Genomic DNA, 22141 nt, shown 5'->3' on the forward strand with positions numbered 1-22141 from the left:
TGTAAAGTAGTTTAAAAGAATGTCATTGCAGCCGAATCTACTCGTTTACTACCATCCAACTTGATATAGAAAAAGAATAGTTTTTGCAATAACAAGAATGTAGTAATTAAATTAGTATATAACTATAATTAACCTGTTATTCTATAACATAAATCCCATCAAATACCTATTCCCCATTAGGCAGATTGTGGAATGCTAAGAGAATGGTTTTTAAAAAATTAGTTATTTGTAGATTTTTCATTCTATTATGTTTTTTTATATTCATTATTGTTTTTTCTTTGTTATTTTAAAATGCATTAAAAATTAATCAAATCAATATCTAAATAAAACTGATATGGCTGATTCTTCTAAATGAATATAATTTTATTCACCCCTTGATGCGTCATATCTTTTTATGGTGATATGGTGGGATCGATAACATAACGAAAAAAAAACAGTAGTTACATTAAGACGCCCTCTGGTAACGAGAGTCGGCATGTTTATCGATCTGCCGACAGAGACCGGGGTTGTTCCCTGTTAACAACCCCTAAAAGTTGTATATTGGCGTGAGTGATGGCGTCCTTGGGAACTTCCTACGGTTAATGGAGAGATGGAAATGCATTGTCGCTTTTGGGTGTGGGTTTGGAGTTTTAGGAAAAATACACAATATTAATTTCGTTCTATTTATTCACGTCCCATTTTTTATACTGTACAGTATCCGGTATCTGCAAATAAAAGGGTGGTTTTGTTTGTAGCTAATTAATTTTCGGGTACATTTTTTATGGGGGTGTTACCTGAGCCTGTTCTTTCAATTATCCATTTGAGGAACTGGGTAACCCTCACGTTTAATCCTGGTATCCCACTAGCGCAGCCATATCCTTGCGAAATAATGCCCACCAAATAGGTACGCGCTGAAGCAGGATCCAACCAATATAGAGGCCCTGAATAATAATACGCATCATATATCAGTGATGGACTAAGATTTTTGGAAAAAAACCGCCACGAAGTTAATTACTTTTCCAATAAATAACAGTCACAACTTCAACGGAACTAAATCAGTCGAATAAGGATGCGAAATGTCATAAGATGAAATTTTAAGAAAAACGTTGCAAGAAATGAGTGTTCTGTCAGAAGTACTATATATAATGGGTTTGAAACAGATTCATTCTGTTGTTTTTTGTTTTCAAGGCAAATTCATTCATATAGATTTCAGATACATTTCTGTATGATATTATCTGACCACTTCTCTGGTAAAATAATAATTCCTTCACTGTACACCATTGGTACCATCGATAAAGTGTTTATATATCAAGGCTTCGCAGTAATATTGACTCCTCTGCTATTGTCCAGTTACTGTGTGTGGCCCAGGGTTGTGACGATGGAAAACAACGCCTTTCCTATTGGATTAATACCAATCGTTCTTTTTAAATAGTTTACTTCAATCGCTTTGGTTATAGACTGTAGAGAGTCAAATTAATGGTTTGTCTAAGTTCGTGTTAACAGCTACATAATGAATAAGAAACTTAAACAATATCGACACATTTGTGGACGTTAGAATTGTTATAGTCTATGCGAAGACATTAAAAAAATGAATCAATTTGTTCACGAAGTAATATCAAATTTATTTCTTTTAGTTTGTCGAGATTGTTGATGTGAGTATCAGTCTTTTATATGACGAATTCAACAATAAACATTCAAAGAAGACTAAATGAAGTTGACTAAACTATCATCCCATGTTATGGGTGTTAATTTAGATTAAGAACCAAATAAATATTATGATGCTATAGCTGATTCCAGAAAAAAGGAAAATATTGTAACTTATCAGTAAATACCTTAATGTCTTTTCTAGATTACTATATTATATAGGGATAAAGAAAATATTATGAACAAAAAGCATGCAATTTTGTTGCATGTTGGCAACACTACATCGGCGTAAATTTTGCAACAAGTACGTATTACACAGTTTATATGTCAAGTTTTGTTGATTATATTTCATTTATATACGATTTAATTTTCGACGGTTAATATATTCAATCATGCCAATCATTGCCAGGTGTTCGTACAGGTATGGAATAACATTCCTTTAGAAACTACTCAGACCCTCTATTCAGCAAAGAATTATGGCTGAATAGCATATGTAGAAATTAGATTAAGCGTCTAATGTATTTGCGTTTGGTGTTTTTCTCTCTCAGATTTATTTATTACAACAAAAATACTCCAAATACATATGCATTAGTTTGGAACATTTATATAAGCTAATTTCTAAGATGTTGATCATTTAAGAGTGCGTAATTAAGAGCCAAACGGAATACGTTAACATCTCAAGCTCTTGAAAGACTTCCAATCCTATAAATAAGCAGATATATATCAAGAAGCGTATTGACCTTGGAAATCCTTGGGAAAAGTGAATCTTCAGATATCTATGGGCATATAGCTTTATCAAGATAAGGATCATCATTGTATAGGTTTTTCTTTCCCTAGAAATAATTACTAATCAGGCTACGAGAAGAAGAGTTAAGCCAGCTTATTTTCTCAGTACAAGGTACTTCCAAAGGAGGAGAAATGGGGGATAAAATGCGATGAATCCGTCTAGTTAGATACAGTCTTCAACACAAATTACACGAGTCTTCAAAAAAGTCTTCACAAGCTTTCAAGAACATTTAAATACCTGGTCAATGCAGCGCAAAGTTGGTGCCACTTAACAGTGTGAAGGTTGTCGTCACTAACCATCTATGCCTATTTTTTATAAGTTAAGCTTATTAGTACTAAAGTAGCATTTAACTTTTAAAGTTTTTCTCTTAGAATCAGGAGGAAACAATAAAAAAAAACACCTTATCAATAAATAAACATTGTGTATGGTGTGGTTCTTATTATTTAGTCCATACCCCGCATATGAAAATTTACCTCCAGAGTCTTTTTGACAAGAATCCTTATCAATACTGGATGTGCATATGACATTGTAAGATGGCACTGGATTTTGTTCACATTCATAATTTGGTAAGACCTGCAAGTCAGCTTTCTGTAAAGTTGATGATACAGGCCCAGAAAACTCTTTGGTACCCCAACCTGAACGTATAATCGCATTAAAATTAAATTCAAAAACCAAACCAATCTGCGTTTTACCTGTAATAGTTACATATTGTCCGGCAAAACTATTCAATGTATATTTAAATGGCAGACATACCGGTCCTACCCCAGAATTGAAAGTAATACTCGTTGAAGTCCTCACGATACCCATGTCGTAATTGTGTTGTGTGTCGGCTGGAACAGTGGTATATAAAGGGTAAACCTCATAAGCTTGCACATTATATATAGCACTATAAGGCGTATCAGTACCTAAAAAATCACATATATTTCCGATTCTCAATATTAATTCCAAATATTTTACCGCTTGATATGTTATGATCACCAACCAAAATCTTCAAATCGTCTACGTTTATATAATTACTCTGATATAAACAATGAGCAGCAGTCAGAACAAATCTGTTGGATATTAAAGTACCGCCACACCAGACAGTACCATCTCTTATAATAGCTGCCATAAAAGGAAACTCGTTTACGCCCGTTTCTACACCTCCCACAATTTTTTTCTAAAACAAAATATATTGTTTAAAGTGACATTTAACGAATTATTGAAACAAGTGATGCTCAGAAGGATTAGAGATAAAAAGCGTTATGAACAACCAAAAAAAAATTAAAGACAAGGATTTGAAGGCATTTCTCGATTAAACCATCAATCAAGCACGAAAAACGACCGGAATACGAGCAAAGACACAACAATGTTAATGTTCAGTGTGACTGAAGTCTGAACCCCTACTCTCCAGACCTTGCTCTTTTTGATTGTTCTTCCTACATATGAGTTTTGCACTGTTGTGACTGTGTCTTCTCTGTTTAATGTTCTCTGACGATAGCGCTATATTCACTAATACAGATGTTGAGGATTCTAACATTCTTCCTAATATAGTTCGCATTGTATAGCTCTATGGCTTGAGAACTAATGAAGAAAAGAACAAAGTATTGACTAAGGATCACTTGATAATCCAAATTTAAATGAGATCCAGTTAGATTAAGTTCAGGATTAAGCGAGGAAAAGAATCTGGCGTCTTGTTGGAAATAATTAGCCGAATCGCCAGAGCTACAGGAGCTTTTGCTTCTCTAAGATGATGCGTATGAAGAGAAGAACTATTACAACCAAGACTAAAATCTACCTCTTTCGAATACTTTTCTTGCCAATCCTTCTGTATGGCTCCGAGTTTTATTACAATGTGACATCTTTAAGCTTGAGGTCTCGGAGATGTACAATTGGCTTAAAATGCGACAATCAGCGCACAGTTGAGGAACAAATCCACAGACATAGATTACTATGGTAACTCATTCCTTGCACATTAATGAGTTTTGAATGAAAAACATGCATCAAGATCACTCATCAATTTTTATTTTATTTTAAGTGCTTGAGACAATTAATGAAAAAATGGTACAGTAAAGTCTAATGATTGTGGCATATTGTTACTGAATTCCGTGTTTCTGCTAAAATATTTCATTGGTTGTTTCACCTGCTTCAGAGATTTGTAGTATATATTGTCCTCAACAATGCGTCCTTCCTAAACCGTCATCATTACTTCATTTTTATATTTTTACTGAATTAGAAAAGAACAAGAAAGCGACAAAAATTAGTTATATTTGACTTAAAATTCGACGATTTTATTGCGCAAAAACAACATGGGACTATATGGAAACCTTTCAAGCATCAATGGCATTTCTAGAAGCTATATCATTGCAATAAAATTATATTGCATTCTGTACTGAAACTTATTTCAACACTAGTTCCATTACAAGAAAATAAAAAATTATTAAGTAGAAACATAAGTGTTTATTTTTATGGATTTTATTAGTATATTTTATCTCCATACTGTAACAATAAAAGTACTGTTGTTACTACTTAAACCTAATCAATGATACCCTATAATTACGAAACTTTGTATAAAACTTTTAACTTTATCATGTTCAATATAGTTTAAATATAGGCAAAGCTATTAGCTTCAATGCTTTTTAACTTCTTTCAGATAAAATATTATTGAGTAGTTTGGTATTTCTATCTAACAATGTTAATATTTACCATATTTTTATAGCCACATTCGCAAGTTGACGTACTGTTTTGAATAGGATTAGGGGACGCATTTACGACAGTCAATTGACAAGGGAACACACCAGGCCTGTTTGATCGGGCTATAACATCTAAAAAGTAGTATTAATTAGTAAAATACCAGAAAATGATAAAGTTTAGGAAAATACGTGCGCCATTTGTTGCTGTATTTCAGTAACTGAATTATGCATCTACCTATGCATATGAAATACAGGAATCAAGTATCAGATTATATTTACAATCATATCAAATAGTATTTAAATTAATAGAAAAAACACTACAAATAATACTTTATAGCAGATAGGCTAATTTGATTCTGATATATATTATTTAGTGCTTGCATGTATTGTAACCTTTTCTTCATATTAAAAGACCTTTATTGAGATAAATTAAAACAATATATATTAACCAAAGTATTTTCCTCAACTCTGTTCTTTGTCACTTTAGTCCAGGTTACGAAAGAAATAAACAAGGGCATTAGCGCAAAAAGGCTGCTGGTTTTCCAAGAAAGAAAATCACTAATTAAGATCATCAACATAATAAAATCATTATTTAGACTGTAATATATATCACAATTGTGTAAATTTAGTAAAATTATGAACAAGAATTGGTCAGAAAAAAGCGTAAAATGATAATGAATGTTTATGAAAATACGTAGGGTGCTCCATCTATTGGTATATTTAGTAACTAAATTACCAAACATTATATAATCAAACGAGACTATTGCTAATTGATGACACGATAATGGTTCTATAACAATTAATGCAATTAAATAAATCATTCATAAAAGTATATCGATAAATTAAACCACAAGGCTGCAAAGTCGAGTTAAAGGAAAGTCCAGAAATCATCAGATCATCCACTCTATATATTAGTTTTATTAGACTTTGATTTTAGTGGTCATCTGTTAGTTCTCGCAAAAAGTTACTTATAGATCCATTTTTGAGTTCCAATATTTCCCTTCTCAACATTTATGTTATATTATTTAATGTATTTGTATTTTCAGGTATTCTATTTTGTTGTCATTTCTTTCATAATTTTCATTATTTGTATTGGGTTAATTAATTCCTTTGGTTATCCCCTTAATTTCAGCGGTTTTATATCAAGTAGTCTGTTAGACGTCTAATACAAGATTTTAAATTCTAAGCTTAATTATTCGGTTGTTTTGAGTGGTATATTCAGCTGAATGATTCACATTTTTCTGTAAATCTTTACCAGTCCCTCCACTCATTCGTTTGTTTCGTATTTAGATCATTTCTGTTTGTTCTTATTGTTGTCTGTTGCTATGCTTAGAACAAGAATTACTGGTGAATGATCTGATCTTAGGTCAAGATTTTCATCTGCTTTCATGTGTTTGTAGAAATATTTCTGGATTTGAAACAATCTAATAGGTCTGGAGTTTTATTTGAATCAGTTAATTGTTTTGAAGTTGTTTAGTGCATGCAGATAATTTTCATTATTATGAGTGAAAATGAAAATGTGAATAAAAATAAAATTAGTTTCTCTCCAATATATTGTATTATAGTTATTGCTATTCTCTTTGATACTTCTACTTACTAAAATTCGAGATATTAATTTCGGATTACTTACTTATTGTTAAAGCATTAATTTTACTAATTATTGAAAATGACTCTTGGCCACAATAGTTGACTGCGTCACTGAAATCTTTTCTCCCACTTGGTGATATCTTCATGACGCTATCATAGCAATTGGGCGACTGAAACAATTAACATATTTATTAGCAATTAACAGCGTCTCACAATACGATATCGATAAAGAGAAAAGTCATTAAATTGAATAGCACAAGTATACACCGTTTTTGAAATATTCATCATTTTACTATTTTTGAACAAAAACGACCATTTATTGTATTAAAAAGTATAAATCATAAATGAATAGAGGTTAAACTGAGTCTTTATATTGCTTGAGAGTTGTTTCAGGCATAAAAGACCAAAAGTAATCATGTTTTCGTCCCAAAATCCGGTATATCTTGGTGTTGCTCCTCTATTTGCTCGTCGCTCGTGTTTCTGCATTTATACCGACGATATTCATTGAGCAAAAGTAGCAACCATCTACATAGTTTTTTTTGTTCTTTCAATAACGTTGCCACAGAAAATTAAATGTATACATTTTGACCAAGTGGCCACTTCTACATCTTTGTCCTGTTTGCGTTACAAAACCATTTCGGTACCCATGGCTTATCATGTCAGTGTTTACTACAGCAAAACCAAAGCACTGCAATACCAATCTTTGAGTACACTTGTCATGATTTGTTCACGTTTATTGAGCATATAAAGACCACAAACGCACTTTGAATCGACATTGCCAGGTTGCCTCTGCATTTTCATACTTTCAAAGCACAATCACAGTACAAAAATAAGTCCCTAATAATGTTTAATGCAATGTCACTATGCACCAGGCCATCATGCACGAACTGCGAAATCTAGAACCAATCTTGACCAATTTTGGATTGAAGATAATAACGTCAATAATCGTTCTCATTTTCTTGGGTTCAAACATGGACACGAATTTGAATACGTGTGTAATCAGAGTATCATGTTTGCACTATAATTGTGCTTGAAAGTAGCAAACATCTTCAATGAAATCTTTGAACACGGTATTTATATTTAACGGGAATTAAAATTATTGCCAATATACAAGCATTACCATTTAAAAATAATTAAGGCAACAATCTGTTTCCATATTCATCCGATTTAGTACTCCATATTTTCAAAATAAAAAGAGGAAACTTTCAACGGACATTTTGTCCTCAAAATTGTTCATAATCGTATAATTTTGAACAAGATAAAATAGTTTTGTAACTGGTTTTAAAATTGTACTTACCGCTGGTAAGTTAATGGTGCACGACAAATAAATATTCGTTCCAGTTGCCGAGCGGAAATTCCAAGAACATGCTCCAGATTGCCTATAACTAGAGGGATTAAGTGTATACACTATTCCTGGGACAAGATCTTGCTTGTAATGGCATAAATCCACTCCGAGCACCGCGCCTTTGAAACCCAGCAAGGCGAAAATGATTAAACAACGTTTTTCTATTAAAAGGAAATATATATATATATAGAAAAAAATGAAAACCAAATATATTGTAGGAGGCATTCTAACCAAAACTAGAATTATATATAAAAGTTTTAATAATTAGTTAAATAAACGCAATTTTATTTTTATGCAAATGCCTTGGTATATTTGAAAAATATATACTAAAATTACTTACCCATTATTTATGTGCAAGCCCAGTGAACTACACCAGGTAAATAAAATTTTGTTTTGAAAGCGTGAAAAAATTTAAGTTCGCGATAGGGATTCGAAGGTTATGCTATTATTTTCCAAAATGTTGTAAAGGTAATTTTCACAATAAAGATATAGCTAAACAGAGACAAGCACTTCATTTTGAAAGTTTTTATTACGTAGGTAAAAAAATAAGATAACAAAACGCATACTACACAAAGGTCTATATTAATTTTTAGTCCTTACATAAAATAGGTCTTCATTCGGAACAGAAATAATACACCTGAAATACAAGAATCAAGTTTCAGATTATATGTACAATCATATTATAGCTAGCATGTATTATGACCTTTTCTTCGTATTAAAAGACATTTATTGAAAAGAATTAAAGAAAATTTTCCCCAACTCAGTTCTTTGTCACTGTAGTCCAGGTTATGAAAGAAATAAACAAGGGCATTAGCGCGAAAAAGGCTGCTGGTTTTCCAAGAAAGAAAAGTACTAATTAAGATCATCAACATAATAAGCTAAACTGGGTGAGATATTTAAAAGCTCCAACCTATGGCGATTTCGTCCTTCAAACGCTCCAATAACGCTATCTAATAGTAGCTGTTGATGGTGCTTCCTTTTCCAAAGCAGTTAGTGAAAATAATTCCAAGCGCATCCCAAAATAGAGACGCCATAACCTTGCCAGTTGACTGTTGCGTTTTCCGACGCTTTGAAGTGGGTTCATCGTGTACAATCAACTTGGATGACTGTCGATTGGACTTCGAAGTGAAACGATGGAGCCATGTTTCATCCATTGCCACATATCGACGCAAAAATTCGGGTTTATTGCTCTTGATCATCTTCAAACATTGCTCCGAATCATCTGCTCGTCGTTGTTTTTGGTCAAAAGTGAGCTCGAGCGGCACCCACTTTACACAGAGCTTCCTCATACCCAAATATTCGTGAATTATATGATGAACATGTTTAGTTGATAATTTTAGAGTGTCTGCTATCTCATTCAATTTCAATTTACGGTCATTCAAAATCATTTTGTGGATTTTGCTAATGTTTTCGTCGGTAACAACCTCTTTTGGGCGTCTACTGTGTTCACCGTCTTCGGCGCTCATTACACCACATCTAAACTTAGTATGCCAATCCTTGATGGTTGATTTTCCTGGGGCAGTGATCGGAAACTCGGCATCAAGTTTTTGTTTCAACTGTATTTTTTCACTTCAAAAAGTAATATTTTATTTATTTTTATACACGCGAAATTGCTTTTTATCCATTTTTTTCACAATAACAAAAGTTGCTTCACTCAAAATGCTATAATTCACAAACTAATGATCCGACGGCTGTCAAATTTATACACGCATCTTTTGAGGGTTAGGTGTAACTAAAAACATATATATTAATTCTAGTAGCGCCATCTATGTGTCAGATCGGGGACTTTTCAATTAACTTGTTAGTAGATGTATTTAATAGAAACCCACCACTGTTAAAACATAAACATTATTACATTAGAGGCTAAGATAGGGCCAATAGGTTTTCCTAGATATTTACCTAGATTTAAGTTATTCTAAAGATAAATTGTAGGTTAGTCGGCGACGAGTAGTAACAATGTAATAAAAACATTTTAAAACATTACTTCAAATGTATAGGTAATCAGCAACAAAAACATCATTGTGAAAAGTGTTTATTACAAAAATAAAAAAATATAACAAAACACACACAACAAAGCAGTCTTATAATCTATTCAAAGTTATTTTGTATATACGTCATCTGAATTTGTGTCGTCAAAACTTCGCAATGTTGCCGCATCAACCGTGAGTTTTAGTTCAGTTAGACTTTGATATACAACAAAATTCTAATCTAAATAAAATAATTGAACAAAAATGTTATCAAATATTATTTAATTTAACATTATAGTACATCTAAAAACTACTGTTAATTATACAGCCACTATAGTTTATGGGTAAGAGTTATAACCTTCATATCACTATTGCTTTGAAGAATTTGCATACGTCTGGCAACTGGACGACTTTAACAGTCTCATTCGTTTACGTGTTCGAAATAATCAGATAGCATTGTGTCTTTTTTTTAACTGGAATAAAATGAGAAGGATAATATTGTCTGATTCTGAACCGGATTTACAAATTGCTGCAAAAAATACATTAAACATCTTGATGACGTATGCACAAAAAACTTTAAATAGACTATATATATATATATATATATATATATATATATATATATATATATATATATATATATATATATATATATAATTATTCTTAATTTCCATACTAAGTAGGTCCCTTATATAGAACAGAAATATTCATCTGAAACAGAAGAAAGAAAGGATTAATACTAATTTTCATATTTATAGAGCACGTTAATTTTACAAAATATAATTTCTCTTGTAAATTTTTCAGGGCTTTATTAATATCAATCTGCCAACTTACTAGTTCTTGATTGTATCCATTCTAAAAATGCTGTGACTCGAACATTCACTCCTGGAAAACCACTGGCGCACCCAATACCATGAGAAATAATCCCCACCAAGAACAGTCGTTTATTGCCTTGATTTTGCCACAGTAATGGTCCACCTAAAAAATGGAAAACATGAAGTTTTTTACAAAAGTGCCAAAAAATAATGTAAAAGAACTGTCAAGTTATTTTCAGATATGTTGGATTTTTTAGTGACTGGACCTACAGCTTAACGTGGGTTCCGAACCACAGTCCTCGGCATTAAACCTACCGACTGGTGAGTGACCAACTTTAGAAATCATCCCGGAAGATAGCCGGTCTTACCCAGCCTGGTTACCGGCGTGACTGGGATCATTTTCCTTGTCGGATTTTACATTCTTCCCTAGGAAAATCACAAATACTGAACAATCACAAACATAAATTTGCGACCATGCTCCAGCAGGATTCAAACGCGCGACTATCGCAACAGTAAGTATTTGAAGAGATTCCTGTAAACACTCGGTGACTCACCAACAAAAGAAAAATGAACGTTTTGGAGAAATGGCGATTTATTTTTTTCTTTTAGCTCGATATAAGTGACAAAGCGATACACCAACTTCTTTAACCCTCCTGAAAAATACGTTTTCTCTAGGTCTGCACAATGGGCCTTCGTGGCGGCGTTGACCTCTTCATTCGACTCACATTTTTGCTCGGTCAGTGACTATTTCAAGTGTGAAAACAAAAAGAAGTCGCACGGGGCGAAACCTGAAGAATACGGTAGCTGGGGCAGCAACTTGTAGCTCAATACGATCAATTTGGTCGTGACCAGTGCGGAGATGTGAGCCGGTGCGTTGTCATCGTGGAAGAGCATTTTTTGCTTCACCAGCTGAAGCTATTTTTTCTGAAATCGGCGTCGAATTGGCCCAATAAGTCGTCATAAAACAGCCTTGTGACCCTTTTGCTCTTATTCAGGTAGTCGATGTAGATATCACCTTTCCGCCTGATAGAATAGGAAGTTCGCTGTATTGACTGTTTTTTGGTTTCATATTTTCATTTCATGGTTTTTTCATTCATTTGGTCTTTGGTTTATATATATATATATATATATATATATATACAACTTCACTAATTTTGTTTTTGAATCTACTTACACTACCATAGTAAACTATAATTTATACTGTAGTTTATATAATCCTTGGAATGGAAAAAAAACAGTCGAAACGTGCTATTTTTTTGACTAGCGACTGTTTCGACTGTTTTACGACTATCGACTATTTCGACTGTTTTCAGTCGATAGTTCCCAACGCTAGATATTATACTTACCAGAGTCACTTTGACAGCTGTCCTTGCCTTCAGTATATGTACATATTTCATTGCTATTGACGGCCTCTGATTGTCGTTCTCCACATTCAACGTTACTGATAACATCAACCGAGACTTCTTGAAGTGTACTAGATACCATTCCTGAGAATTCTAATTGACCCCAGCCTAAATAGAATATGATATTTCATATAGTAGGTCATTAATTAAATTTCTATAAATAAATCATATTGTTAACAACATTTTCTTAGTTATCGTTTTTTTTTTGCTGAATAATTTATTATCTTATTTTAGTCGTATTTGATTCGTTCCCATTATATATATATATATATTATATATATATATATATATATATATAATTTTGTTAGAGTACTTTAAATTATATCTCCTATCAACAATCTATTTGACAATAAAACTTGATATCAGAGCCGATCGCACTCTAGCGCGTGACACAACAAAAAATTTTTGTTAAAAAAATACTAAAATTTAGGCTAGACACACGTTAAAACAACGTTATTAGGAATATTTTATTGTTGTAATCAGAAAAAAACGTAGTAGGCTTCTAGTATTTGATCCAAGATCGGCAGCGAACATGTTAAGCTATCAATGTTCACCTACCCAACATTGTGACCTTCTCTTCCTGAAACGTATCATAGGTATATCTAAATGGCAAACATATAGGTCCAACGTTGTCGTTGAAATTTATTCTGTCGGTTTGTATAATTGCAATGTCGTTTGCTTGATTGCTAGGATTGTATCGAGGATGCATCTCATAAGCTATGACATTATACAATGCAGTATAATCAGTATCGGCACCTATAACATCGATTGTATGAATGATGGAGAAATTCTGAATTTAAAAAATTCTAATACGAACCTGCATCTACATTATGCTCTCCAACCAGAACCAATAATGATCGCGGATCATGATTGTAAGTGCAGTGAGCAGCACTGATCACAAATTTGTTGGAAATAATCGTTGAGCCGCAATAAACTTGTGGTGGTTGACTATTTCTGTCAATCAAGCCGGCCATGGCAGGATATTCATTAACACCGGTTTCTTGTCCGCCCACTATCCTCCTCTGGAAATTAAGAATTTTTAAAATGTTATTTATAAAGTTTTTACAACAGATGGTGCTAGTGTGTGTTTATCGCATCGGGCACATTTGTAACCAACTTCATATTGAAGTTTCCCTAACAAGCTTCACTTTTTAGTATGTATCATTTCATCGAAGTGTGAACAAAACATGTTTTCAGTACGTTGAAAATGTCTAAATTTATACCAAGTAAAAAAAAGGATTTGAAGGCATTGCTCAATGATGGGTTTAGTTGGGAGTAACACAAGTTACAGAAGCGACTCGATCATGCAGTCAAGTGGTTCAAATTCTGGAAGTCGCAAATCAACCCTCTAAAAACCCGGGCCATCATTTTCGATAAGAAGCGTTACGCACTGCGCGTCTCACAACTTAAGATCGACACCGCAATAATTCCATGGCTGGATAATGTCACGTACCTAGGTCTCCATTTCGACCGACGGTTCAGTTGGAATTCCCAAATCCAGAAAGCGATCCAGAAAGTTTCGGGGATAGCAAACCTGCTATCTTCTCTGATCTGCCATTCCAGCAGACTTCCCATCTCCATCAAATGCTTATTTTACAAGATGTTAATTTGGCCCGTACTACGGATCTAATATCTACTTCAAGTTTGTTACAATCAACCAGGTGAAATGGCTTCAAGTTTTCCATAATAAGCTCCTCAGGAGAATTTTAAACGCTCCATGGTTTGTCAGAAATAATAAAATTCATAGGGAAACTAACACTCCAGAAATCAAGCAGTTCATCTTCATCTCAATCATTCTACAAACAACAACTCAGCTCAAATTCTTCTGAAAACGCGCTTATTCGCGAGCTGATCGACATGCTGCGAGCTTAGCACCGCGTCACCGCTAACCTACCCCTTTTCCAGGCTGAAACGACCTCATCCATCGTTGCAGTCATAACTTTCGCTCCCGTACGACAGTATCCAGTCGTGTGTTAACTCAACTTTGCGAATCTATAGACTCGACGGATTCTCGTACCCAATAGGGGCTGTCCGATCAGCGGTTGCCATATCCCCAAATTTAATGCAGTAGCAGTAGCGATCCACATGGGTCAACTATGAGGCGGTTTCAGTTTATTGTATTGGTAAGCCAAGAAGCTGCCCCACATAACCCGGTCCAAGTTGTTAGTCCAGGGCAAGTCTCCGCAACCAGGTATGCGTCATGCATTCCACCGCCTGGTTTTAAGCCAAAACAAAAAAAAGTAACAAAAGAAACATTACCTACCACTTGAAGGACATAGGGATGATCCTAACGCTTGGATATTTTGTGCCGTATGAATCAAAAGCAAGAGACATTGAAAGGCGTTTGGTCGTATGTGAAATGCAACTTCAACGACAAAATCGGAAAAGGTTTATCTATCTATTGTTACTGCTGATGAAAAATGCATCCATTAGAATAATCAAAAATGAAACAAATCATGGAGACCACCTGGTCATGCATAAAGATCAATGGCAAAGCCGAATATCCATGACACTAAGCTAGTGCTCTGTGTTTGGTGGGATCAGTTCTTACAAAGATACTAAAAAATAGATAGATTCGCGGATAGGCTCAGAATATACACGTAACCAAGACCTTGAATAAAATACATTGTATCGATTTTTACAATAATGCTTCAAAATAAACATAATTAAAACACAATAAACATTAAATTAAAAAATCCGTTAAAACTAATTTTTACGTCATATATAACAGCAAGAAATTGATTTCATATATTTAAAGATTAAAGATATCAACATACAAGATGTCTCAAAAGAAAACTGGCTGTAATATACGTACCATGTGTTTTAAAATAAAGGACATTAAGCACATAACATTGACGCAAAGATTGAACAAATTACCTCATTTCTCCAACCGCACTGACATCCTGTTTGTACTGGGAGACTTCCAAATCCAGATAATTCGTTCTCCGAGTCATCTTTCAGAGATGTAATTGAACATAAAAACCTCCCTCCTTCCGATTGTGTAGTTGTGAATAGAGCTGAAAAAAATTAAAAATCAACCTAAAATATGAGTTAACATATTATAATTAGATGACTTACTAATACTCAAACTATTATCCTTGGTAATTAAGGAAAAACTACCCTCTCCACAATATCTGTGAGTCTCTGTAAGATTGTTCTGTCCATTTGAGGATATGGCCAAATGATCCCCTCTACAATTGGTTGTCTTAAACAGTGAATGAATAATTGAGTAACAAGTAACCTCTTAATTTACCGTCAGTACCTTGGGCATTATGACGTCTTTACATGATAAAAATATTTTTGAATTTGGAGGACTAACAGCTACCCATTTACAAGAAGCGCCGGTACTATAGTTCTGAGGGTACTCCCTATTGTATATGTAATATTGCTCCCCGATAAGCATCTCCTGGTAGAACACGCAGTTTGGATCCACAACGTTTACCACCATGGATACGGGCATCAGAAAATTGAATATATCCCACATTATGGCTTGACAAATCTGAAACAAGAATTGGCGTATTAGCAAATATATATTCTGTTAATTTACTTCATTTATATTAACTTAATATTAATTTATTATTATAGGGGATAGGCCATAATAAAGTTTATTAATAGTGTATTGTTTTTTAAACGTGTATAAATATTTAAAATTTATTTCTTAAAAGTTACATAGGATAGAAAAAATAATTTGAACGCCATACAATATAGTATATTTTATTGCATGTTGGCAACACTGCTTCCATGTAAATAATGCGAATTATATGTTACGCACATCTTGCACAGTTTACAGCTGAATGTTTTAATGAATCCAAGATAATGACAACATTCAGAAAATTACTGAGGGAACTCTACAGAACTAATATTCATAAGCTAATGTTAAGCTGCGAACGAAATGATGCAACGGTCATGACATATGGACATGGAGGAATATAGTATGGTATCGTATCATCGATTACATTGTTTCCTACAAGCGGTCGTGGTATTAAGCACATTTCTCACTCTTCTTCATATTTCTAGCCGGTTTACTGTGAATGAATATCTCAACATTCTCAATGTCACCATTCTTCAATGTCTATGAGTAGCATATTCTAGCAAAGAATAATACTTTTCTTTGTTAGCACTTTAGGATAGCATTAATGTAAGAAGAGTTTAGAGCAGTTGTCTGAAATTAAGATTTATCATTACATTTTTAGTTGTAATTTGTATACAGTGTACTTATTTTAACTTTTAGTTTCAATGACAATTTGGAATGCCAAATTAGTAGTTTCAATTATTATTAATTAGTAGTTGTATTTTTTACACATTTTTCGTTAAAAACCCGTTAAACCGTTAAAAAAGCACCACGTTCTGAGATGATAATGCACTCATGAAGGCCATGGGATAATCCTCCTACTGTTCGGCGGGTTCGAATCCTGCTGGGGCATATATGTACTTTATTCGTTTGTGCAAGTAAGTCCTTATAAGTGGTACATGATCGAGCTTTTAATAGCTCATAAATATATCTAGAAACTTATAAATAAATCTTCACAAATTCGTTGGTTCTAAAAATAATCTAGGAACTGAAAGAGTTGATATAATAAACACGATAGAGCACAAATCATAAAAATATAATTTCAGTGACAAAAAAAATGGAAAATAATTGTTAACTAGAGTATCGAATTGCAGAAATCAGTGGGAAGAAGTAGAGTCATGAAACGAAAATAAGCAAGCTAATTCTGACACTGACAGAATGCAATAATGCAAGATATAAGCTGTAACGCGCTATAGCATGGCGTCATTAAAAAATATTATTAGATATATGCGAGGTTAAAACCATCTATTATAAAAAATTTTCTCCCATATTTTGAAATACAAAAAATTCATGATGAAATGGTGAATGAATAATGTATTATATATTTTGGTAATGCCGACAATAAACTACATTGTCGTCGTGCTTGGATGACTCCAACATGTGCTCGTTAACGTTGCTATGACTACCGGTGAAGGTTGACACAATACTTCATCGTTGATATATTTGTTTACAACCGTCTTCCATGGTAGCTGTTAATAGATCAAACCCTTTGTTCCTTGTTAAGTCGATAGTGCCTCGTCAGGTGAATTATTTAAGGGTAAGTTACTGTGAACTTTACCCCATACAATTATCAGCAATATACCGATGTAGTTCTGGCTATATCAACACTATTAACATTATGGAGACTCATTTAAAACAATTCCAGGCCCGCCTAAAATGCTCAATACTGAAATTCCGGTCAAACCGAGACGAAAACATTTAGAAGTACAAGTTCACAAACAAGATAAGGACGTTGGTAGTAATCCGAAATTAAAAAAGACGTATTCGGCGAATTTCAGTTCCAGAAAACACAGACACAAGCATCAAAGCTCGGAAATCATCCCCGATCACAAAGTCAGTGAGCTAATTATTGAAATACCGGAAAAGGACTCAGTTCACCGACACTGCAAGAAAGCGTTATCCAAAGAAATCGAACGACTGACAAGGGAGAATGAAGATATAGTTTCCAAATTCAACGAACTAGAGGACCTGTCGGTAAAACGAATATTAAAACTAAAAGAGAAAATCACCAATTTGCAGGATGTTAATGAGGATATTAGTAATCAATCGGAGTATATTAAAAATCAGTACGAAGAGTTAGTTAAATGTTACGAAAATGTGAAGCATCAGCTGGAACTAAGCAAAATATGTAAAAGCTGCGAACAATTAAGTGCAAACATTAAAAAATTGAACGAAGAGAACGATATTCTAAAGAAGAAAAACATGGATTTGTGTAATGATTTAAGTATGTTAAAAACAGTGATATACAGGTAAGAATATTTTAAATATAAACATGTACCTTTGGTTTTTCTTTAACACTAATCAAGCCAGGTTTAAGTCCGGTTCCAAACAACTCAATATATATTATTAATCGTATTTTTTGTACCTGTTGTTTAGCAAAGAAGTGGTAGATAACAGGATTTTTTAATTCGGCTGAGATATTAGTCTCATAATAAATGCTAATATATTTAAAAACATTTTAATATGATTTATTTTAATTTAACACTTGGTTTATTCACATTTGGTTATCAATTAATTGGAGAATGTTGTTCCATATTAAAATATTTTTGGGTTATAACTATATTAATAATTGATAAATACATTTTTAACATACTTCTAAGAACCAATATCGAAACGTTGTTGAAAAAGTAATTTCGATGTTTCCTAATAGATGAATTTAAACTCGAATATCTCTAGTAATATTTACTCAGTGAAGCCATACCTAGAGATCAACAAAATATGCACTTTGTAATAATTCAAATACAAAATACAAATTATAAAATACGTGTATATAAAATAACATATTTTTAATTTATTTAAAATATAAGATATCCATGCAAAACGCAAGAAATATATGCTATTGTTGGGAGTAACACAAGAAACCATCTTCAATGGTTTGAAGAACATATAAGTGATTTAAAAGCTTGAATATTTTGTAATCAACGGTAACATTGAAAATTTTCAATCATATTGTTACTGGTGATCGGAATACGAGCAAAAGCACAACAATATTATTTCTCATCGTGACGACGCTCGACCACATGTTGCAAAACCAGTGAAAACATTCTTGGAAACATTAAGATGGGAAATGGCCCACTTAAATTTTATCCAAGAAACAGAAGATTTATATCAAATATTTGTAGGTCAGATGGTGCTAATTACCAAAACATTTTGAATTATTTTAACACATCTTATCTTAACAAGGAATGTATTTAGGGCAGCAACAATGTTAAATTACACGTTTATATTATATTAAAATTATTAATCTAAAACCATATAATGTATTTTAAAGCTATAAAATCACAAACAGTATCTCAGTTCTTTATGAATTGTCTTTTTATTGTGTTTATTTCTTCTTATAATGTAAAATGGACATTGGGTAATTTATATTTAATAAAAATGAATTAACCTACTGACTATTTTATAGATTAAATGTCCAACTAGAAAGGTATCAAGAGAAATTACGAAAATACAATCTAAGCATAGAGAAATCATCAGTTCAATTTAGAACTGATAACACAACAGACTTCAGACAAAAAGAAATTGTAACTGCTCTCTCTGGAGACCACCAAAATCACAGACATACCCCCATCTCCTGGGGATCGGTAAACAGTCACACCCTAGGTCCTCTATTAGGTAAAAGAATAATTTTACTGCTTTATATAATTTCTTTTCCAGTTCATTCTTATTGTAGACGCCTACCAGGACACCATTAACGAGAAGGACGACATTATTCAATCCTACGAATTCGAAATGGCTAAATTCACTGGTCAGATGAAAGAAATAGTGGAGGAAAACGAGGAGTTGTACAGGAAATTAACGGAGGATGAGAACTGTAGTAGTAAAATCAAATCGCAGATAGATACGTTGCGTGATGATTTGAAACTGACCAAAGAACAGAATGACGCGTTGATTAAAAAATGTGCCCTGAAGCAAGATAAAATTGAAGAAATTCTAAAAGTTTACGAAAATAAAGGTAACTATATAAATTACGACAAAATGGTGAAGGTAATTTTAATTTTTTAGTTGATCAAATGAAGCGTGATTACCAAGTACTTCACGATGAATACGTTCAATTAAGAACAGAAAATGCGTCACTGAAAGACAAGATAAAGTCTTTACTAGATTCTCAAGACGATTTTAAGAATGAACGGCAAAATTACATACCCATAGCAGTTCACACAGCGAGCGTAAATGAATGTAAAAAGTAGGATATAATTTTTTTTTAATTATAGGAAATTAATTCGAAGATTTTTACAATAGATGATGCTTCATTTTATTCTTCGGTAATTATATTCATGTCGAAACGTTTATTTCGTTTTATCGCTTATTAAGGGACATTTTCCCGAACTGTTAACGAAACACCATATGCTAGATGTTTTTTAAACTTCATCTAGTTCTCGTAGAAAATCAAATATTTCCATCGACATTTTAGAAGCACACCCTAACCAATAAAAAAAATCGAAAATACGAGGGTTGATCCAGAACTAAGTGCCATATCAATTTTTCAAATTTAGACCGTTGGAAAGAAGAAACTTTGCTCTGTTTGTTAATATAATCTCCATCTTTTTCTATGGACTTTTGTAGAAGGTGCTCCTGATTTCTGAGAACTCTGCAGCCGATCTGTGGAGGAGGCGTTTCACCTCTTCTTTCATTTCATTGTCGCTAAGGAAGTGTTGGTCATTCAAGTATTCCTTTAACTAGGGGAACAATTACTAGGCGTGAGATCTGGACTGTGAGGTGGGTGTGCCATGACAGTCCACCCAAAATGTGTCAAAAGCTCCTGTGTCGCGATGCAACTTCACACCTTTATGTCACTATATTTAAAAATGGATTTATAAAATGTAGAAATGGGATATATTCTATAAAAATCTACTACCCGAAGAAAAATTGTAATCTAAATTTCAACATAAAAGCGGTAAAATATCGCAAAAATCAATGCACAACGTTTAAATTTTATTGCTTTTATTTCATATTTAGTTGTTCAGATTTATAAAATATTTAACACAAACATTACTGGACTAGATTTTCAATTATAACATTACTTTCAATGTTTAGATGGTATGAAGAGCTCAAACAACAATATGAAAATGAAAAGCTAAAAATAACGAACAACCTCGACTCCCAAACAAACTTAATCAAGGAACTGAACGAAAACATACGAATACTGAAGCAAACAAAATCAGAATTAGAAATCAAAGTCAGTAAGCTGGAGAGGGATTTAAAGTAAGTATATTGATCAACGATAGTTATTGGTGAGAACAAAGTATCACTGTTAATCAACTGTTACTCCTAAACAACTTAACCTAACTGTTAGGTTCGATGGTTTTGACATTTCCCTACATTGGTATACGTTGGGTTGTGAAGGATACACTGTTGCAACTCGAATAGGAAGTTCCGACGCAGTTAGCGGCTCACCAGACATAGCGTTTTCTTATTGCCACATGTTCAGATTCATGTGGCATGGCTTGGCTAGCACACGTTATCGAAATGCTGAAAAAATGAGAAAATAAATCCATGATTGCTATCGCCATGTTATCGCCACGTTGCTAGAAAGATAGCAACTACTTTGCTCAACAAATACGTTTTTAGTCATTCAATCAAAGGCAAATAGTTTTTCATATTAAAATTCTGAAAAAATAATACAAAATAAATTTCATAACGCCACGTATGGTTCCAATCACCTGCTGCTCTTATAATTTTTTTTTAATTGAAGGAAAGCTGAAACCCGTCATCTTGATATGGAACATACTGTAAATCAGGTCCAGCTATCTCGAAGTGCTTGTCGAAAACAGTTACATAAAGCGATGGGTTTCGCCAAGGACATGGTGGTGGAACAGGAGACCTTGTTGAGGGCTTTGAATCAGAGGCAATTGGAGAACAGAGCGGTGAAGAAAATTGGTTCTGAAATGGCCCAGAGAATGGATACACTCAAAACACAATTAAAAGTAGCGCTAGTACACGCCCAGGTCGTTCTTGTATTAATTGGTATATTTTTCAGGACGTGCAAAAGTCTGCTTGGCAGGAATTTTCAACCGTCGAGCAAAAAATTCAGGAACAAAATGAATTGATCGAGTCAATGAAGGAGGAGCATTTGAAGGAACTTGGGAGTTTGCAAGCGGTTATAGCCGAACAAGAGAAACAGTTGTCTAGACATGCCAAAAGTGGGGAATATACCCCAGCCAGTCCTTATAAGTTATTTAAAGATAAATATACTTAATAAAGACCATTTCTTATTAGAAATAAATTGTATTATTGCCTTTTGTTTCAATTTGTCACTTATTGTTAATGAGACTTATTGATGTGGATTTGAACGCGACTGAATATACTAGATTTTGAAAACCTATTTCATGTTTTAACCTATTCACAGTTTATCAATTACGTAAGACTTA

General features: G+C 33.3%; 2 protein-coding genes across 2 annotated transcripts; one reads left to right on the forward strand and one right to left on the reverse strand.

Moving 5' to 3' along the window:
* Positions 1-648: 648 nt before the first annotated feature.
* LOC143201033 (transmembrane protease serine 9) lies at positions 649-18167 on the reverse strand. The gene is made up of 17 exons (XM_076411879.1): positions 18049-18167; positions 15462-15698; positions 15278-15404; positions 15077-15216; positions 13017-13221; positions 12758-12955; positions 12143-12307; positions 10816-10959; positions 10675-10692; positions 7967-8175; positions 6713-6839; positions 5096-5214; positions 3368-3569; positions 3103-3315; positions 2884-3045; positions 774-920; positions 649-704 (listed from the first exon to the last, which is right to left on the reverse strand). Exons 2-17 carry the CDS (start codon positions 15681-15683, stop codon positions 682-684), a joined length of 2421 nt encoding a protein of 806 aa, XP_076267994.1. The 5' UTR covers positions 15684-15698; positions 18049-18167; the 3' UTR covers positions 649-681.
* On the forward strand, positions 17192-22095 carry Cep89 (Centrosomal protein 89kDa). The gene is made up of 8 exons (XM_076411461.1): positions 17192-17307; positions 17416-18019; positions 19177-19385; positions 19444-19725; positions 19776-19956; positions 20808-20975; positions 21466-21697; positions 21751-22095. Exons 2-8 carry the CDS (start codon positions 17427-17429, stop codon positions 21967-21969), a joined length of 1884 nt encoding a protein of 627 aa, XP_076267576.1. The 5' UTR covers positions 17192-17307; positions 17416-17426; the 3' UTR covers positions 21970-22095.
* Positions 22096-22141: the final 46 nt, after the last annotated feature.

This window comes from Rhynchophorus ferrugineus, unplaced genomic scaffold (genome assembly GCF_030347505.1).
Source record: "Rhynchophorus ferrugineus isolate W39M unplaced genomic scaffold, kcgeb_rfMv2 rfM8, whole genome shotgun sequence".
NCBI lineage: Eukaryota > Metazoa > Arthropoda > Insecta > Coleoptera > Curculionidae > Rhynchophorus > Rhynchophorus ferrugineus.